We start from the raw sequence: 15058 nt of genomic DNA on the forward strand, positions 1-15058 counted from the left end.
GGCCCCGGGGCTGTCCCAGCAGACTGAGGAGCCTTGGAGTGCTCCGGGAGTCCCACAATGAGTAACCCCCTCCCCGGGGCACCCCATCGAGGCACTTTGTACTGAGTGCAAAGGTACAGGGATGCGAGTTGAATGAGTATAACAATTGTTTATTAATTAATGCATACACACAACACCCGGGAGTGAGTCTATCACCCAGCTCGGTGCCATACGTACCCCATGTCACCCAGGGAGCCATTACTGGATCAACGTCCATCAGCCCGGCAGGGAAAGGTCAGCTCCTGCTCCTGCCAATCTGGGAAGAAACTAAGGAGCTGTCAGCCTCCCTCCTCCTTTTTTTCCTTCAGGGATGGGATTCAGCACTGACATTTGGGAGGAAAAACCCCAATTTCACCCGTCCCTACTTCTTCCCAACCTCCAGAACAGAGCCCTGCAAGAAATCTTCACAGCTCACACCAAATTTTTTACAAAATACAGTAATAAACTATAACCCACTCAAAACAATAAACCATAAGCGAAGGACTCTGAACCCTCTGTTTTAAGCAAGAAACACCAAAGCACACGCACGGAGGAAAACAGTAAAGAGAAGCAGAAGAGTTTCCCCTTCGTTTGGAAGCGCAGCAGATCACTCACCAAAAAGCTCTCCTACCCGCAACACAGAAAGCACCAATATATCTGCATTAGGGACAAGTAACTTAATTTTTTCCTACCCCAAAGACTGTCCAGAAAATGCCTCCACAGACCAAAGGTCGAATACTGCAGCTGGGGGAAGATTTCTCACACAAAACAGACTTTTTTAGCCCGTTACCCACAGGATAAACATCTGTCGTTGGAGTGCAGGGCCTGCCCGGGGCCCACACCCCGCTTCATCTCTGAGGAAGCCGAGCCCCCGCTCTGCCCCGGGCTCCCCCAGCCGGGGTACAACCGCCCCCCGAGACCTGGCAGAGCCGGCGGAACCTTTTATCGGGCCGCGGTGTACCGGCGGTCTCTTGTCCGTGGCACAGCGGTAGTGGGCGGAGCTAGCTGACAGACAGCAGAGGCAGCCAGTAAAAGACGACAAGCCGCCGAGCGGTGGCTCGTTGCACCAATCAGAGGTGGAAGGGCGGCGGGGAAGGCTGTTTTCCCGGAAGTGGGAAGGGGTGCGGGGAGCAGCTGCTGTGTGGCACTGGTGGCTGAGAGGGGGTCACAGTCATGTCGGAGCGGAAGGTGTTGAACGTGAGTTGGGGGGGGATTCCCCGGCTGAGGGGGCTTGAGGGGGGTGTCTGTGGGGGTCCCCAGGCCGGGCTGGTCCTGGGGAGGGTTCTCTGATCGCTGAGGTTGGTCCCAGGGCAGAGGTGCTGGGGAGTTCCTGGTCGGTTGGGGGGGGGTCCTGTGGTGGAGAGGAGTCCCTGAGGGGACTCTCAGGCTGGGAGGGGGGCGGTTGGGGTGGGGATCCCCAGGCTGGGGTCCTGGAAGCGCTTGGGGTCTGGCAGGGGCAAGAGGGTTAGGCCCTAAAATCATGCAAGGGTTGGGGGGCCTGGGGCCGAGGATGTACAGACAGACAGACAGACACCAATGCCTGGCTCTGGCGGGGAGTGGTGGACGGGGTGTTTGGCACTTGAGACCATGCCTGGTTAGTAGGGATGCTGGTGCCTGCTGTGTGGAGCTGATCCCTTAGGCTGATGTGGCAGCTGGGAGCCTGCCTGCCAGGGTTCACACTGCTCTGGGTGACTCTGCACCCAGCACACGCGCATCTCTGCTTTGTCTCTGTAGAAATACTACCCGCCGGACTTTGATCCTGCTAAGATCCCAAAGCTCAAACTCCCAAAGGACCGACAGTATGTGGTGCGGCTGATGGCCCCCTTCAACATGCGGTAAGAGGGGCTGTGCCGGTCAGAAGGAAGAGGCTGTAGAAGAGAAGAGTTTGTTTAGGAATTGTTTCACCTCCATGCGCTGTGGCGGAGCTGCTGCCAGCAGCCATTAGAGGTGACACAGACCAGAAGGAAAGGGGTGAGGAAGAGGGAAGAGATGCTGTGGGTGATTTTGGGGTTCTTTGAAGAGTAGGTACTGAATTTCCAAAGGTGAAAATAACAGTTGCTTTTCAGAATCTGAAAAATCACTTGGACATTTTTTGGCGTCTTTGTTCTTTTGATGTGTTACGGATTTTTCTTTCTCCTTTTCTAGGTGCAAGACATGTGGTGAATACATCTATAAAGGGAAGAAGTTTAATGCCCGTAAGGAGACTGTTCAGAATGAGGTGTACCTGGGACTTCCCATCTTCCGCTTCTACATCAAGTGCACACGTTGCCTGGCAGAGATCACATTCAAGGTGAAATGTGTTCTGTATCTTCTGCGCTTTCACTTTCTGGAGAGGTTCTGCAGTCTGTGGGCTTTACCAGGTGCTGACCCCATGACGAAGGGGTGTCCCAGCAAAAGCTGAGTCTGAGCATGTGCTTTTTAGTGTATCTTCCCTTATTGTGGCCGGTTTTAGTTCTGAAGCGTCTCACCCATCTGTGGGTGGGCTGCAGCAGCACATCCACTGGAGCAGAACAAAGGCCGCAGGTGATTGTGTGTCCTGTGATGTGAATGAAATTGGGAAATGTTTGTGTGTGGCTCTGGAAGTGGCCACAGGATGGCTGGAGCAGAATGGCCCCGGTACAATGATTTTGCTGTCTCATTTCTTCCTTAGACAGATCCCGAGAACACAGACTACACCATGGAGCATGGCGCCACTCGCAACTTCCAAGCTGAGAAGCTCTTGGAGGAAGAGGAGAAAAGAATGCAGAAGGAAAGGGAAGAGGAAGAGCTCAACAATCCCATGAAGGTATGAGAACATGACCTTCTCTGCAGAAGAGAAACCTCTCTCCTGTCCTGGCTGGCTTTCCCCAGCAAAGCAGGTGACTTCATAGCCGTTGGCTTAGTTCTCCAGGCTCCCGAGGTATTGCTGTGCTCTTGACAGGCAGGAGACAACTCTGCTCTCAGGAGGTTTCCTCCTGTGCTGGAACTTGTGACAGGCTGCATCCTGCCCCAGTTTTTCCTGTCCTATTAAGACCCAAAAATGAGGAGGAGGATGATGATCCCCTTAAAGCTTCCTGCCCAGTACTGGGTGGGGAGGCAGTGTTGGAGATTGCTGGCAGGCTCTGCTACCTCGCGTGAGGCTGACTTATCTCTGGTCACCCAGGTCCTGGAGAACCGAACCAAGGACTCCAAGCTGGAGATGGAGGTTCTGGAGAACCTGCAAGAGCTGAAGGAACTCAACCAGCGCCAGGCAAATGTGGACTTTGAGGCCATGCTGAAGCAGTACAAGGAGTACGAGGAGGAGCAGAAGCGCAAGGAGCAAGAGGAGGATGAGCAAGAGATGAAGTGAGTGGGCTGGAAGCATTCATGGGCATGTGAAACCAGCCACGCTGGTCCTGGCCAGACAGGGCTGTGTCTCACCCTTTCCTCAGCACCCTGAGGGCGCATAAGAGAAGGCCCTGCCTGAGGGCCCTTTGTTCACAGGAGTTGTGTGGGTGGGATGTAATCCTGAGCGGGCTGTGAGGAGACTGGGGACAGTTTGTTGTGGCAAAGTGTTTAGGGAGGTGAGGGTTTTGGTATCACCGGCCCATCTGGTGGGGAGATCCAGGCTGCTGCAGGGGCCTGACTCCCCCTGAGAAGTGTCCTTGCGTGCAGAGAGAGTTTCTGCACCTGGCTGAGGCTGCAGATCTCAGTGCTATCAACCTTCAGGCACTGCTTGACCATGACTTCTTAAAAAACATCTGAGAAGGTGGATCCTATTGCACTGCTGCTGAATTCCAGCTCCCCTTACAGCAAACAATGCAGGCATGGTGCACGGCCAGCACCGCTCGGCACGGTGGTGGAAGGGAGCCAGCTCTAACCCTCTGCGTGTGGCCTCTCTCCTTGCAGAGCCATGCTGGAGCAGGCTCAGAACCGGCGGCTGCTGGTAGACTCCGACTCTGACGAAGAGCCTGCAAAATCACGCACGAAGCCTGCAGCGAAAATTAAACCTACGGACATCTTACAGGAGGTGAGTGGGGGCAGAGGCTGTTCCACCCACCGCACCTCTTCCCCCTGACCAAATCCACTGTCCTGGGCTGTGTGTTGCCTGTTTTGTCCCTGCTCTGTACAACACTGGAGCCCTAATGCCTGTCATGCATGAGCAACTTAAAAAGCTTGTGTCCCTGTGCACTGGGCTGAAAGGAGACAGGGATCAGTTGGTGATTTTAGACAGCATCTGCTGACAAAGGGTGGGAGGGAGCTGCCCCCGTCCTCGCTCAGGACATGGCTTCCCTTTCAGCTCAAAAAGGACAGGCTCGCCTGTGCCTTGGTCGTACTTCCAGGCACCATTTCAGCGCTCTGAAAATTACAGCAGTGAAACGACTGCCTGGGACAGCCTCTCCTTTGGTTCTGTTTTGTCCATGTTGGAGACAGGCAGAACAAAAGAGCTTTCAGTGCCCGGCTTGCAAGGGAGGGATTATCCCCACAGACAGGCCCCTGCACTGCTGCTCTCCGATGTCGATCCATGTCTGTGGGGACCTCTGTCCGGTTGGATGAATCAAAGCTGCTGTGTCTCTAAGCCGGGCTGGGGTTAATCTGAGCGATGTTCCCTGGCCCGGCACTAATCCTCGTGCCTGGGGGAGTTTGATTCAGTGGCTGGACCACCTGCAGGCACTCAGTCCTGGCTGGCAGAGGTTGTGCAGCCCTGTGGCATGCATCTGGCTCTTCAACATCCCCGGGCCAGCCCACAGCCGCACAAGGCTGGATTTAACTGTCACAGGCAGTGGGACATTCATCTCCAAAGGCTGTTTTGCAGCCATTTAGATCCATATCCCCGTTGTTTGTCTAGCTTGTGCCAGTTGCTGCAGCGGGAGAATACACCCCTTGGCTGCTCCAAGCAGCCATCCTCATCTCTTCCTTTTTGTGCTGCTGTTTTTACCAGTCCTCCTTTTCCCCCAGCCCTCTGCCTGCCCTCTGAGGCCAGAGCACCCTAACACCCCTGCTCTACTCTACAGGACCCTCAGCCCCAGAGTAAGAAGCTGAAGACAGAGAGCTGGGAGAGGAGTGTGGGGAAATTGAACACCAAGTCCCAGCTGGCCGGCCTGGTCACAGTGAAGAAGCAGAAGCCAAATCCTGCCCTGGCTAATGGGACAGAGAACCAAGGCACCACGGCCAACACCGGTAACTGCCCATGTGGGGATGGGGTGGCCTGAGCTGGGGCATCGGGGAGGGATCTGGCAGTACCCAAAGTGATGTTTAGCTCTGTCTTCAGAGCCTGAATGCTCTCAGATCAAGTCCTTGTTGTGGGACAGATGAGGCCATGATGGTATAAGAGCAGGGGGTTGTCCCTGTTTACAGATGTCCTGATGGGAGGAGAGTTTCCTTCCTGGCCCTTGGCAGTAAGCCGAGACCTTGGAGACAGACTGTCAGGGCCAGAAGCTTCAAAACAGCGTCTCATGCACAGATAAGGTGCTGGGAACCATCACGACAACAAGATAGGAATGTAAAAGCAAGAAAATTGCTTTGGTTTGGAGCCTGATCATAAAACCTGCCAAACTGTAGGGATGTGGAAGCTTTAAAGAAGTGGTGAAAACAAGCAGAAAGACTTTCCAGCACCTCATTGTTCACTGCCCCAGGAAGCCAGAGGACCCACGGATTTGGGAAGGGAGCCAATGAATTGATAGATTCTGGGCTGATTGGTCCTAAACCTTTGGCTTAGTAAGTCCCTCTGCCCTCAGGGGATCCCTGGGGAAGGACAGCTCTCGTAGTTGCCCCATTTTTGATACGCTTTCCCCAGCCACCTGCTCCTGGCTGCTGGCAGGGTCTGTTCAGCCAAATTATGCTGGAGGAGCTGCCTGTCTTTCAAGGACTGGGGGCTCTGCCCGTGATGCTGCCTCACACTTGCATCTCGAGTGGTCAGAGCTGGGAGCTGGCTCCTCTCGTCCTTTCCAGTGGCTGAAATCTCCCAGGGGGTTGCAGAGGGAGAAGGGGGTTTTGCAGACCTTGCGCCAACCTTGCTGCTTCTTCCCGTTGCCGCAAGGCGGAAGCAGGATGCACCAGCCGAGGGGGTGCGGGGTCTCCTTCTCTGCCCGATTTAACCTTGCTGTCCTCATAGAGATTCAGGCAAGGGGAACGAGGCACCGCTCAGAGTCTTGACTCCGGCTGCCTTGTCTCCAGCTGCGAGCAGCCGGAGCGGCAAGGCAGGCTCGTATTTCCGCCCGGCTGGTTGCGCCAAGCCGGTGGGGTTTGCCAGCGATGGGGAGGGCTCTACCTGATAGTGTCCGCTCTCTTGCTCGGCTTCCAGGCTCGTTTCCCACAGCAACGGGCACCACGTCCTCCCTCGGCTTGTTGGGGGCGTATTCGGACAGCGAGGACAGCGCGAGTGACTGATGAGCGACCGAGCCAGCTCAGAGCAGGGATCGCAGGCTGTCCCCCTCCCAGCTGACAGCAGCTGCTCTCCAGAGCCTCACACAGAGCTGGCACCGCAGCCGTCGGGCCCAGCGGGGTTTCCAGGCCATCTGGAGTCCCAGCGTCTTCACCTGCCCGCCCTGGGGTGCGTGTCCATCCTCCAACAGGGACGAGGCCCCAGCCGCCCTCGCTGGCTAACACTGCCGGCAGACAGAACCCGGGTGAGCCGTTCGAGAAGACGGCTTCCTCAGAGGAGGGTATCACTGCTGTGCTGCAGCCGGTGGAAAGCCCCAACACTGTCCCAGGCTGGTTGTGCCCAAATCCAGCTTCCAGCCTGCCCCGGGAGCACAATGGGTCTCCCAGCCCTGCACCCGTAATGTGTTTGGAAGCGCCGGGGCCAGCCAGGACTCTGTAGTTTCTCTATTCTGGCGGCGCTGATTGTGTCTGGGCCCGGGTACGCGACGTGCTGACCCTCCCACGGCAATGAAGGGACCTCAGGGCCTTCCTTCCCTCCTGCCCTGCATCCCTGCAGGGAGCAGGGGGAAAGCAGGAGCTCAGCACCCTTCTTTTGCTGCAGGAGGACCCACCACCACCACCACTTCTCTGGCCCTGGCTGTCTCCTGACCCCCCTTGTGGGGCTCAGATCCCACCTTTGTGGGGCAAGCCCGAATCCCCCGTTGTTTTGCCGTTAGAGGCGATGCATTCTGCAGCACGGACCTGGGGGGACTCATCTAGCCCCACACTCCGGGGACAGGGCTGTCCCGGCTGGGCTGTCACCAGCCTCCTTCCCCTGCCCAAGTCCTCCCGTGCCCCAGCCCTCCCCGGCAGTTCGTGACAAATCTCTCCCCGCCGTTTGGAGAGCAATCGGGTTTGCTCGGCTCCCCGGCAGTCACAACCTGGTAATAAATTGGATGTGTCGGAGCCAGTTGCCTCTTCATCTTCCAGACTAGCGATTCATCCCCAAGGTGTGTGTACACAGGCAGCAAGTCCGGAAGGGACAGCTACAAAGACCCCCACCCCAATGACAGGGGTCCACGCACCCCTCAGAAGGGCTGACCCACCCTAGAGCGTCCACCTGCTCTTAAATTCCTCCTTATCAAGGCACCCATCTGTAATTAGCAGCTTCTTGCTAATTAACCCACTGACAATGGCTCTCTGGCATGGGCTGCAGGGCCAGAGGCTTGTGGGGCCGTTCTGAGAACCGGGGGGGAAAAGGGCAGCCCCCCGCCTGCCCCCCCCGCCCCCAATCCCAATTAGCATTCCTCGCACATGCCTTGTAATTAGCCTCTTCAAATATTAATGCTGGATATCAGGCTCGGCCCTGGGGTTTGTGTTGGATAAGGTTTATCAGGGTCTGCTCTGTGGGGCTGGCAAAGGAGGGGGGGGGGGGACACACACCCTGGCCACATACTGTCGTCCCCCGCAGCAGTGTCCTGCTCCCTGGCATGTGCCCCCACCCCAGCTCCCTGCACCACCACCCCTCCAGCACCAGGCCAAGATCCCAGGAGAGGGACCTTTGTTCTGGGAAGAGACAATACAAGGAGGCAAGTCAGGGCATGGCTGGGGGGGGCCCCAGCCCTCTTGTGTCGTCCCCCCCCCCCCGGTGTAGTCCCTGAGGCTCCCCCCAAACCCGGGGGTGGAGGGGAAGGCAGGGCCCCCCCATGCCCCTGTGACAAGCTCCATGGGGGTGAGGGGGTGACCCTGCAGCTGGGGGGGGCTCCATGCTCCCCCCCTCCAGATCCCAAAGCCCCCTGGGCCCGGTTGCCCCCCCCCAACCTGGCTTCCCCCCCCCCCCCCCCCAAGTCCTGTCCCTGTGCCCCGGCCACCCCGGAGAGCCCAGAGGGGCCGGTGGGGGGTGGGATCCTGTAGCCGGTGTGCAGGGGTCCCAGTGTCCCCCCCCCCTTCTCCCAGTGTCACACAGCAGGGGGGCCATCCCGGTGTCACTTGGGGGTCCCGATGACCCCCGTCACCGTGGGGGGGTCCCGGGGGGGGGGGGGTCAGCCTTCCCCTCCCGCTGCTCTCCCCCCCACGGGGGGGGTCCCGGCGTGTCCCCCTTGTTGTCCCCCGTGGGGTCCCGGTACCCCCCCCTCCCCTCCCGCGTCGGTGCACCCCCCCCGGCGAGGCGGGCACGGGGGGGGGGGGGGGGGGGGGGGAGCCGGGGGCTCCGGTCCGCGCCTCGCTCGGCGGCGACACAAAGCGGCTCCCGGCGGCGGCTGCGGCGGTGGCGGTGGGGGGGGGTCCCGGCGTGCCCGCGGTCCCGGTACCGGGAGGCCCCACCATGGCCAAGTGGCTCCGGGAGTACCTGGGCCGGGGAACCCGGCGTTCCCCCCCCCGCCCCCCCCAACCCGACTACAGCGGCGGCGAGCGCCGCCCCACCGGCACCGGTACCGGGAGCGGGGTCTCCCCCTCCGTTCCCCCCGGTGTTGCCCTCCGCGGCCCCGCTGCTGCCTCCCCCCGGCACCGGTTGGTGCGGGTGGGGGGAACGGGACCGGGGGGGGGCCCCCGTCGGTTGGAGCAGGTAGGAGCGGGGGACACCGGGGGGACACCGGGGGTGGACCCGGAGGGAAATGGGGGCGCTGGGGAGGGGGGTGAAGGGACCGGGGGATGCAGTGGGGTAGCGGCGGGGGGGGGGGGGGGGCGATGGGGAGAGGAACTGGGGGACACTGGGAGCACTGGGGAGGTGGATCGGGGAGGGGGGGGGGGGGGGCACCGGGAGCACCGGGGAGCAGGATCTGGGGGGACCGGAGAGGTGTGAGGGGGGGGGGGAACTGGGGAGCAAGGATTGGGGGGGGGGCACAGAGGGGATGGGGGGGAGATGGGGGGAACGGGGGGGTGGGGATGGAGAGGGGCTGGGGAGAAGGACTGGGGGTACCGCAGGGGACTGGGAACGGGGAACTGGGGAGAGCTGAGGGGTTGGGGGGGGGGGGGGCACCGGGGCACCGGGGGGGGGGACACCTGGGGTCACTGGGGGGAGGGCTGGGGGTGGCGGAGTCACCGGGAGAGGGGGAAGGGGTCGGGGGACAAAGGGACCGGGGTGGGAGGGAGTGGGGAAGGGGCCGGCGACACCCGTATCAGGGACCTGGGGGAGCCTGCGGGGTCCTGGGGAGGGCACCCAGGCACTGGGGACCCGGGGGGCGGGGGCGGGGGGGGGGCAGTTGGGGTCCCATCCCACCCCGGGCACCCACCCGCAGGGCCCCGGCGAGAGCGAGTACTCGGAGCCCTTCGAGGGGGAGCAGGACCCAGCGCCCGAGGGTGGCTGCGAGGAGCCCGGCGAGGCCACGGGTGGGTGACACCCTGGGCACACACCCCCCCCCCCCCCAAGAGCACCCAACCCCACGGGGGTCCCACGGCCAGGGTGCCTCCCACCCGTCCCGGCCCTGTCACATCTCCCAGCGCCGCTTGTCCCCAGGGTGCCCGCGACAGGGCGAAGGCCGGCGGGTGAGACCGCGGCGGGGACCCCAACTCTACGACACCCCCTACGAGGAGTGGGAGACGGCAGGGGAGGGTCCGGGGGTGCCCACCACCCGCGAGAGCCGCCTGCCCCGCGACGACGAGCGCCCGGCCGACGAGTACGACCAGCCCTGGGAGTGGAAGAAGGATCACATCTCGCGGGCGTTCGCAGGTGACGGCATCCCGGGGCGCTGGGTGCCACCCTGGGGTCCCCCAGCTTCCACGGGTACCACTCCTGCCCCCCCCCCCAGTATCCCCCAGCACCCGTGGGTGCCACCCTGGGGTCCCCCAGTCCCACGTTCCCCCCCCACCTCTGTACCACCTCTGGGACCCCAGCGTCCCCGAGCACCCATGGGTCACCGCAGCAAGGCAAAACCATGGTGGGGACATCTGGGACGTTCCTTTGCGGTCTGGCACCCGAGAGGTGCCCCTCAGCGACAGGCAGGGGTGCTGGGACCCCGTGGTGGGGTGACACCCTCCCTCTTTCCCCCCACAGTGCAGTTTGAGAGCCCCGAGCGCTCCCCCAGCCTGTCCCGGCAGCTGCCGCGGCCCCCCCGGACCCCCGCAGGTGCCAGGCCGGGCTGTCCCCCCAGCCCCAGGCACGTGGACACCTCGCTGCCCCTGGAGAAGCAGGCGTGAGTCTGGGGGGGGGGGGGGGTCCCTCCTCTACGGGGTGGCATCAATGTCCCCGTCATACGTCGTGGCATGGAGGCAGAGCCTCTGGGGTGGAGGGTCCCCCACAGATGGGTCCTCATGGTGTTGGGTGACCCATGGCGGGGACGGGTCCCCATGGGGTGAAGGATGCTTCATGGCATGGATAGGTCCCTTTGGCATAGAGGGTGCCACGTAGCGTGGATGAGTCCCCATGGCGTGGATGGGTCCCCGTGGTGTTGGGTGCCCCATGGCATGGATGGGTCCCCGTGGTGTTGGGTGCCCCATGGCATGGATGGGTCCCCTTGGAGGGGAGGATGCTTCATGGCGTGGATAGGTCCCTTTGGCATGGAGGGTGCCACGTAGCGTGGATGAGTCCCCATGGCGTGGATGGGTCCCCGTGGTGTTGGGTGCCCCATGGCATGGATGGGTCCCCTTGGAGGGGAGGATGCTTCATGGCGTGGATAGGTCCCTTTGGCATGGAGGGTGCCCCATGGCGTGGATGGGTCTCCATGGTGTTGGGTGCCCCATGGCATGGATGGGTCCCTTTGGCACGGAGGGTGCCCCGCGGTGTGGATGGTCCCTTTGGTGTGGATGGGTGCTCCGTGGTGTTGGTCTTCGTGATGTAGAGGGTGCCCCGTAGCACAGACATGTGGGATGGAGGGGTCCTCATGCTGCAGAGGGTGCCCCACGTTACCGATGGGTCCAAGTGGTGAGGATGGTGCCCCGTGGCATGGAGGGTGCCCCACGCTGCAGATGGGTCCTGGGGACCCAGTGCTGTGCGGCGGGGTGCCACGGTGACGCACGCCAGGGTGTCGCGTGCCGGGGTGACGCGTGCCGCCGCGCAGGTGGTACCACGGCCCCATCGGGCGAGCGGGCGCCGAGACGCTGCTGGCGCTGTGCCGCGAGGGCAGCTTTCTGGTGCGGGACTGCGAGACCAGCCCCGACGACTACTCGCTCTCGCTCAGGTGAGCGCGGGGCCAGTGGGTGAGGGACACGGGGACGGCGATGGGGACAACCCAGGCGTGGGGGGGTCATGAGGGGGGGTGGTCGGGCAGAGGGGCTGGGCTGCGAGCACGGTGCTTGCATCCATGTGCTGGCGTGTGTTTGCATGTTGCCCCGTGATCCACGTAGACATGCACCTGCATGCGCAAGGGTGGCCGGGCCACGTGCCGCGTGCCTCAGTTTCCCCTCCCCACCCGCAGGAGCAGCCACGGCTTCGTGCACGTGAAGCTCACACGGACGCGGGAGCAGCACTTCATGCTTGGCCACGCCGGGGCCGCCTTCCCCTCGGTGCCCGAAGCCGTGCGGCACTACACGGCGCGGGCGCTGCCCGTCCGCGGTGCCCGCCACCTCTCCCTGCTCTACCCCGTGGCTGTGCAGCCACTGTGAGCCCAGTGCTGCTGGGGACCCCCCAGATGTGCCCCCCCCCCCCCCCCCCCCCGCTTCCCATCCCACAGCAAAGCACCCCCATTAAAAGCCGATGTGCGGCCCCTGCCCGCTGTGTGCTCTGCGGCATGTAGGCATGGCGACACTCTGGTCCCTCTTGGGGGCTCAACTCTATGGTGCCTCTGGGTGAAGGCATGGTGGCCCTGTCACTCGTCCCACCCTGGTCCCACCACGCGGGGTCCTGCCCTCGTGCCCGCTCCCACCCACCCCCCAGGATCTCAGGGGTCTGGGCAAAAGGGGGTGTCTGGATGCGGCCCCCCCCCCACCCTGTCACCATAGCACTTGGCCTTGGGGACAAAGCGTGGGGGTGACACTGCTTGGGGTCACCCGCCATCAACCACACACAAGCTTGCCTGCATGGGGGCGGGGGGGAATGATGCCTCTGGTCCCCCCTGGGAGTCCATGCCGGGTGTGGGGGGGGGAAGTGGGTGCTTCCTGCACCATCAGAGCAGCCCTGATGTGCCGGGTGCCGGCACAAAATTAGGCCACAGGACCGCAGAGCAGCTTCCCCGAAACTGCGGGGGGGCCCAGGAGCCTGCTGCCCCCCCGGCATACCCGGCGCAAGCTGCTCACAGACTGGGTGCACTGGGGGGGCACCGGATGCCGTGGGTTGGGTGTCGCATGTGCCGCACAGAAGACAGAGCGCTGGGTGGGGGGATGCTGCATTTGGGGGGGCTTTTCCTGCAGAAAGGCAGAGTTTCGGGGCGGGGGGGGTTGTTGCTCCCTGGCCGGGTATCGGTGGTACACCAGGGTCCGGATTTTCTCAGGGCTGGGGGGCGGTGGGGGGGCCCCGTAGCCACTGCGGTCCCCCCTTGTACATGCTGTTCTCCATCACCGTGGGGGGCTGCGGCAGCTTCTTGGGGGCCAGTGTCGAGGGCGGCAGCACGTTCAGGTAGATGCCTGTGTCTGGGGGTGGGGGGAGTGGGTGTTGGGGGGGGGTGCAGGGTCAGGCACGGCTAACCCTGGCCCCCGAGACACGGAGGGGTGGCTGGCACAGCCAGGGGACCCTCAGGGGACCCATTGGGTGCCCCTGGGTCCGGGAGGTGCCTGGGGTGAGCCCCGATGAGTGGGGGGGGGGGGGGGTGCGGGCACAGGGGTATTTGGGCACAGGGGTAGGTAGGCAGGGGGTATTTGGGAGGGGGGAGAGGGACTTGGGGGTATTTGGGGAGGGGGAAGAGGGGCGAATGGGGATGGGGTATTTGGGGACGGGGTATTTGGGGACAGCGTTACCTGAGTTCTTGCGCCAGCGCCGGTGGCCGAGGAGGGCCAGCCCCACGAGGAGGGCTGTGCCCCCCAGGGCCCCCCCCAGCCCCCACACCAGCCCTGCAAGCACATCCAGCTGGGACCACCGCCTCGGCACTGCTGGCACCCGGGCACGTGGGCACCGGGATGGAGGGGACGACAGGGACGCACTTACCCGCCTGATGTCCTCCATCAGCTGCTGCGGGCGAGGGGAAAGCTGTCAGGGATGTCCCCGTCCCCATCCCTGTCCCCATCCTTGTCCCCATCCCTGTCCTCATCCTTGTCCCCATCCCTGTCCCCATCCTTGTCCCCATCCCTGTCCCCAGTCCTCCCGCACCGTGGCCACCCCAAACCCTCTGGTCATCTCCCTCCATGGACTCCATCAACCCCCCAGGGTGATGCCACCTCCCAGGGACCCACATCAACCCTCACCACGATGTCGTGTCCCCACTAAGCCCCCCCCCCCCACCCCCCCCAAAAAAAAGGGTCCCCATCCCCGGGTACCCGCGCTGACGCTGAGCAGGGTGCCGTTGCCGGTGGCCGTGTCATGGCGGGGGATCTCGAGGGTGACCCGGCAGAAATATCGCCCGGCGTCGTCCTCCCGCGCCTGGTGGAGGCTGAGGGTGGCACGGGGGGGGTCCCAGGCCAGGTGGAGTCGGGGGGTGCAGGGGACCGGGAGGGTGAAGGCGGTGGGGTGCAGGCGGGTGTCACATAGCACCTCGTGCCCCACGTCCTTCACCCACTCGAGCCGGAGCAGGTCCCAGGGTTCGGCCATCAGCACCCAGCACCCCAGGGCCACCCCGTCACCCGCCGTCACCCGCGCTTCGCCCGGATCCTGGCTCACCCGCAGGGCACCCGCTGCGGGGAATGGCGGCTGGGTCACTGGAGGGGCTCTCACCCCCCCACCCCGACGGTCCCCCAGGCCACCCGTGGGGCTGAGGGTGCTGGGGCACCCTAGGGACCGGGAGCCAGGATTGCTGCCTTGCGTGTCCTCCCTCACCGCTGCCTCCGGCCGCACGCCGCTCTGCACGTCCCTCTGTCCCCATCCTGTGTCGTGTGTCCCCCCCCAAACCCCCATCCTGTCCCCACCACATGTCCCCCCACCCTACTCTGTCCTGTCCCGTCCCCCCCCCCAGCCATGTCACCCACCTCTGTCTACCCACCCGGCTTCGTCCTGTCCCTCCCTCTGTGTCCCCAACCCCTCTCCGGTCCCCCCCCCCCCCCTCAGGACAGACCTCCCCAGCAGCCCCCCCTGCCCCAGCCATCTCACAGGGGCCAGGCCCCCCCTTGTCCCCCCCCGAGTGTCCCCCAAAGAGCCTGTCCCCACTCCCACAGCCCAGCCACAGGGTCCCAAGGCACTGCGTGTGTCGTCCCCCCCAGCCAGCCCTGTCCCCCCCACTCACCACCAAGGAGGGGGATAAGGATCCTGAGCCCCCACATCCCCCCACCGGTGCCAGCCCAGCCACCCTGCTGTGAGGGGCCACGTCCCCGAGGGGTCCTTGTCCCTGAGCTGTCCTCGTCCCCAAAGCGCCTTCTGTCCCCAAAACCTCCGGGGCCCTCGGGTTGTGACGCCACGGCTTCCTGCCACCGCGCTGCACAGCCCAGGGGAGGGGGACGGGGATGGGGATGGGGGACAGGGACAGGGATAGGGACAGGGAATGGGGATGGGGACAGGGATGGGGATGGGGACGGGGAATGGGGATGGGGAGAGGGACGGGGATGGGGGACAGGGAATGGGGACAGGGATGGGGATGGGGGACATGATCCGGAGCGAGGGCAGGGGATGGCACTTCTTCAGGCCCCCAGCCTGGCCCCATGTGCATGGACATGCCGCCCCCCCGCTGGGACACCCCCCCCCACACCACCCAGAGGGGGACAGGGG

General features: G+C 63.4%; 3 protein-coding genes across 7 annotated transcripts; 2 read left to right on the top strand and 1 right to left on the bottom strand.

Annotated features, from left to right (window-relative positions):
* Positions 1-1134: 1134 nt before the first annotated feature.
* Positions 1135-7476, top strand: YJU2 (YJU2 splicing factor homolog). The gene is made up of 8 exons (XM_049808899.1): positions 1135-1215; positions 1753-1853; positions 2164-2308; positions 2669-2803; positions 3161-3342; positions 3886-4006; positions 4992-5157; positions 6281-7476. The coding sequence occupies exons 1-8, from the start codon at positions 1192-1194 to the stop codon at positions 6364-6366; spliced, it is 960 nt and encodes a 319-aa protein (XP_049664856.1). The 5' UTR covers positions 1135-1191; the 3' UTR covers positions 6367-7476.
* A 1104-nt stretch (positions 7477-8580) lies between these two features.
* SHD (Src homology 2 domain containing transforming protein D) lies at positions 8581-11923 on the top strand. 2 transcript variants are annotated; one of them, XM_049808218.1, is made up of 6 exons: positions 8582-8902; positions 9576-9666; positions 9794-10006; positions 10331-10469; positions 11334-11453; positions 11691-11923. In XM_049808218.1, exons 1-6 carry the CDS (start codon positions 8663-8665, stop codon positions 11875-11877), a joined length of 990 nt encoding a protein of 329 aa, XP_049664175.1. In that variant the 5' UTR covers positions 8582-8662; the 3' UTR covers positions 11878-11923. The 2 variants fall into 2 exon arrangements, with proteins under 2 accessions (XP_049664176.1, XP_049664175.1); XM_049808219.1 differs by lacking the exon at positions 11334-11453 and having other exon boundaries at positions 8581-8902.
* Positions 11924-12647: 724 nt separating this feature from the next.
* Positions 12648-14721, bottom strand: LOC126042007 (uncharacterized). Of its 4 annotated transcripts, none has more exons than XM_049808529.1 (5): positions 14580-14721; positions 13681-14034; positions 13352-13372; positions 13165-13257; positions 12648-12840 (listed from the first exon to the last, which is right to left on the bottom strand). In XM_049808529.1, the coding sequence occupies exons 1-5, from the start codon at positions 14614-14616 to the stop codon at positions 12698-12700; spliced, it is 648 nt and encodes a 215-aa protein (XP_049664486.1). In that variant the 5' UTR covers positions 14617-14721; the 3' UTR covers positions 12648-12697. The 4 variants fall into 4 exon arrangements, with proteins under 4 accessions (XP_049664486.1, XP_049664485.1, XP_049664488.1 ...); XM_049808528.1 differs by having other exon boundaries at positions 13352-13375; XM_049808531.1 differs by lacking the exon at positions 13165-13257.
* Positions 14722-15058: the final 337 nt, after the last annotated feature.

This window comes from Accipiter gentilis, chromosome 8, assembly GCF_929443795.1.
Source record: "Accipiter gentilis chromosome 8, bAccGen1.1, whole genome shotgun sequence".
NCBI classification, from domain to species: Eukaryota; Metazoa; Chordata; class Aves; order Accipitriformes; family Accipitridae; genus Astur; species Astur gentilis.

Excerpts from the sequence above, each read along its gene's own strand:
- SHD (XM_049808218.1), top strand. The coding sequence starts at position 8,663 with ATGGCCAAGTGGCTCCGGGAGTACCTGGGCCGGGGAACCCGGCGTTCC. Across the intron at positions 9,667-9,793 it reads GGAGCCCGGCGAGGCCACGG|GGTGCCCGCGACAGGGCGAA; the intron begins GTGGGTGACACC and ends GCTTGTCCCCAG. Across the intron at positions 11,454-11,690 it reads GACTACTCGCTCTCGCTCAG|GAGCAGCCACGGCTTCGTGC; the intron begins GTGAGCGCGGGG and ends CCCCACCCGCAG.
- YJU2 (XM_049808899.1), top strand. The coding sequence starts at position 1,192 with ATGTCGGAGCGGAAGGTGTTGAAC. Across the intron at positions 2,309-2,668 it reads TGGCAGAGATCACATTCAAG|ACAGATCCCGAGAACACAGA; the intron begins GTGAAATGTGTT and ends TTTCTTCCTTAG. Across the intron at positions 4,007-4,991 it reads CTACGGACATCTTACAGGAG|GACCCTCAGCCCCAGAGTAA; the intron begins GTGAGTGGGGGC and ends TCTACTCTACAG.
- LOC126042007 (XM_049808528.1), bottom strand. The coding sequence starts at position 14,616 with ATGTGGGGGCTCAGGATCCTTATCCCCCTCCTTGGTG. Across the intron at positions 13,376-13,680 it reads CCTGCTCAGCGTCAGCGCGG|CAGCTGATGGAGGACATCAG; the intron begins GTACCCGGGGAT and ends CCTCGCCCGCAG. Across the intron at positions 12,841-13,164 it reads GCGCTGGCGCAAGAACTCAG|ACACAGGCATCTACCTGAAC; the intron begins GTAACGCTGTCC and ends CCCCACCCCCAG.